The 2,619-nt window shown below is 34.0% G+C and overlaps 1 protein-coding gene across 1 annotated transcript; it reads left to right on the top strand.

The window, feature by feature from the left end:
- Positions 1-224: 224 nt before the first annotated feature.
- On the top strand, positions 225-1,414 carry LOC145766734 (interleukin-17A-like). Its single transcript, XM_082578440.1, has 3 exons — positions 225-319; positions 673-912; positions 1,213-1,414. The coding sequence occupies exons 1-3, from the start codon at positions 225-227 to the stop codon at positions 1,412-1,414; spliced, it is 537 nt and encodes a 178-aa protein (XP_082434566.1).
- The last annotated feature ends 1,205 nt before the right edge of the window (positions 1,415-2,619 follow it).

Here is a 2,619-nt window from a genome sequence, read left to right as displayed (position 1 = left end):
TTCGCACTGAATCTAGGATCTGCATTGAGGATATATAAGCAAAGCTGTCCAGATTTTGCCATAATTCGAAATACGCATCTCAAGTTCACAGTAACAAAACAAGCAAAGATACATATCTTGTTAATATTAACTCTGCTCACAACTTATTATACCAAACCTGAAGAAAATCTGCTTCAATGGAATTCGCCAAAAACTGTCTTTTCTTCTTCTCTGTATTTTCGTTGATGTTAGCTTACTCGTGCACAGAAGGCAGAGTTCATCGTTACAGAAGAGACATCGAGCGTCAATATGAATGTACTGACTTGAAAATAACAAACAGGTATGAAAAGTTGTTTTATATTGAATTTAAATACGTAGCCAGACTGGCCAAAAATTAATAATATGCAGTAATTTAAGTTAGCCTATAACATGAGATGAGTAATTTACATTTTGTGACAAGATTCTTTGGCAAACTTGTGCCTCATTTTGTCATTGCATTTTAGATTTACAAAACAAAAATTTTGAAAAAAGAATTATTATTTTGTTTCTTCCGTGAATCTAATCTTATTACATCTTAATATTATCATATCTACAGTGAAATGTGAACATTCATAAAGTCAGATTTTTTGAACATGGCGCAGACCGCTTCTTTATGTTTCAAACGAATCATCACTAATGTGAATTTTTTCACAGGACTGAGTGTGAAATGATTATGTCCAACCCTGTGCTCCAAAGATCATATCAAAAACTTCAACAAACACTCCTCCGAGACATAAAAAAAGCAAAACTTGCTAGTCTATTTCCAAGCTACAGAAGAAAACGATCTCTTACCTCGTGTCCTGAGATGAATGCAGAATACCTTCGTACCCATACACAAGAGGGATCTCGTAGCCTGTCTCCATATGTGCAAGAACTTCAGCATGACAGATTCCGGTAAGAACACAGTGTGCCCATTCAATTTCTGAAATATCTAGTAAATAAGTATACATGCGTTGCTTGGTGATTAATTGGTAAGCAGCCAATAAATATTCCAATTGTTTTATCACAATTGCAAACAGCTCATTGAGTAAGCGATGCACTATTTCTATTCAATATACTTTAGCAATTTTTTTCTAAGCTTTTGCGCAACTTACCGTTGAATGTAACCTTATTGTGGAATTAATTTTATGTGGTTGATGTGTTGCATTGGATTTGTACCAATTGCAATGGTTTAAACCTAATTTTTTGTTGCAGAATCCCAGAGTACATCTTCCAGTCTCGATGCCTCTGCAGCGGTTGCGTATCTCCAGAAGATGGCATAGAAGACTCTTCTTACGAATCAGTTCCTTTAAATGTGAAAATCAATGTCTTGAGATCCTATAATGGAGGACCGCTCAAGTTGGATAAGGAAGTGGTTACGGTTGGATGCACTTGCGTGGTTCCTCGTGTTATCTAAAGTATGCAGTGGTCTATGAGAAAAATTAAAAAATATTTTTTATGACAAAGCGTTCAAAATTAAATTATATCTTGTACTGGTTAATTTTTTTTTTAGATTTTGATTTAATGCAGGCAAGTAGAAAATGTTAATGTTTCACTTATTGCAATTCGCGCATACTGTTTGATTTATATCTTGTTGACACCTAAACGATGCAGTTTTTTTGCTTTCGTGCAAAATGTGCATTTATTGATTTTTTATAAAATATGCTTTCATAGTTTTTTATGTATATCGTCCTTAATCTATTGCGGTGCTTTTTGAGACCATTTTCAATCCGAACACATTTACTAAACCGCACTTTGAACGTTCCTATCATTATTATTAATAAAGTTATATTTTTACTTAATTTTAAAGTTGCTATTACGTTCATCCACTGTTTCGTCTGTTATTTTTGCTTTATATAATAAAAAATTCTAAGCTTTTATGTATGATTATTATGCAAAGCACACGTAGTCGGCACTGTTTGTTAAAGGATGTTTATTTATAGTCTTGTGCAACATGATCTGATGTATTTTCGACGTATGTTTGTTTAGTGTAAAACTTGTGTGTACTCCCAATGCCAGCGTGGAACTACTGTGATTTTATTTGCATAAATAAATTCTACTTGATCAATCTTCGTCTTGCAAATAGCTATGTTTATTTGAAGACAGCCAAAGATCTTCCTCTTGTCAGTGCTTAGTATAACTTTACAGTTAACCTAACAGTTTAACTTAGGTCAACCTACGCTGAATAAATTGGCAACGGTAATTATGAAATCATTCTGATCAAACACTTTGCATATAAACTTATTGCAATTTTCACAGACGCCTGTAAAATGAAGCAATACAATGAGTTACGCCCACGCTGATTATTTAGTGTACAATGGAAAATGTTGAAGGAAATATAATCTTGCAATAAGTTGCACTAAATTACGTCTATGATAAAAACAGCATCAGTTATGTCATCATTGGAAAGCAGACAAAAAAAAGAAAGAAATGGGAAAAATAAAAATGCAGTCACTTCTCGTCAAAGCCAAGGCACATTATGCAAGCTCAATCGTACGTCATGAGTGGGACTTTTTGCTTAGTTGTCACGAGATCGATCAAATTGGCACAGCACTGTACATGGAGAGCTGTGTCATCTATGATATCTACAGAGAGTGGGAAGAGAGTAGCTTGATAGTTGAT

Source organism: Aplidium turbinatum, chromosome 3, assembly GCF_918807975.1.
Source record: "Aplidium turbinatum chromosome 3, kaAplTurb1.1, whole genome shotgun sequence".
Lineage (NCBI taxonomy): Eukaryota > Metazoa > Chordata > Ascidiacea > Aplousobranchia > Polyclinidae > Aplidium > Aplidium turbinatum.
Note: the sequence above shows the minus strand (reverse complement) of the source record. Positions and strands in the feature narration are given on the sequence as shown.

Bases quoted from the DNA above. Each gene is read 5' to 3' on its own strand.
- LOC145766734 (XM_082578440.1), top strand. From the start codon at position 225: ATGTTAGCTTACTCGTGCACAGAAGGCAGAGTTCATCGTTACAGAAGA. The intron at 320-672 runs GTATGAAAAGTT...ATTTTTTCACAG, and splicing joins GACTTGAAAATAACAAACAG to GACTGAGTGTGAAATGATTA. The intron at 913-1,212 runs GTAAGAACACAG...TTTTTGTTGCAG, and splicing joins CTTCAGCATGACAGATTCCG to AATCCCAGAGTACATCTTCC.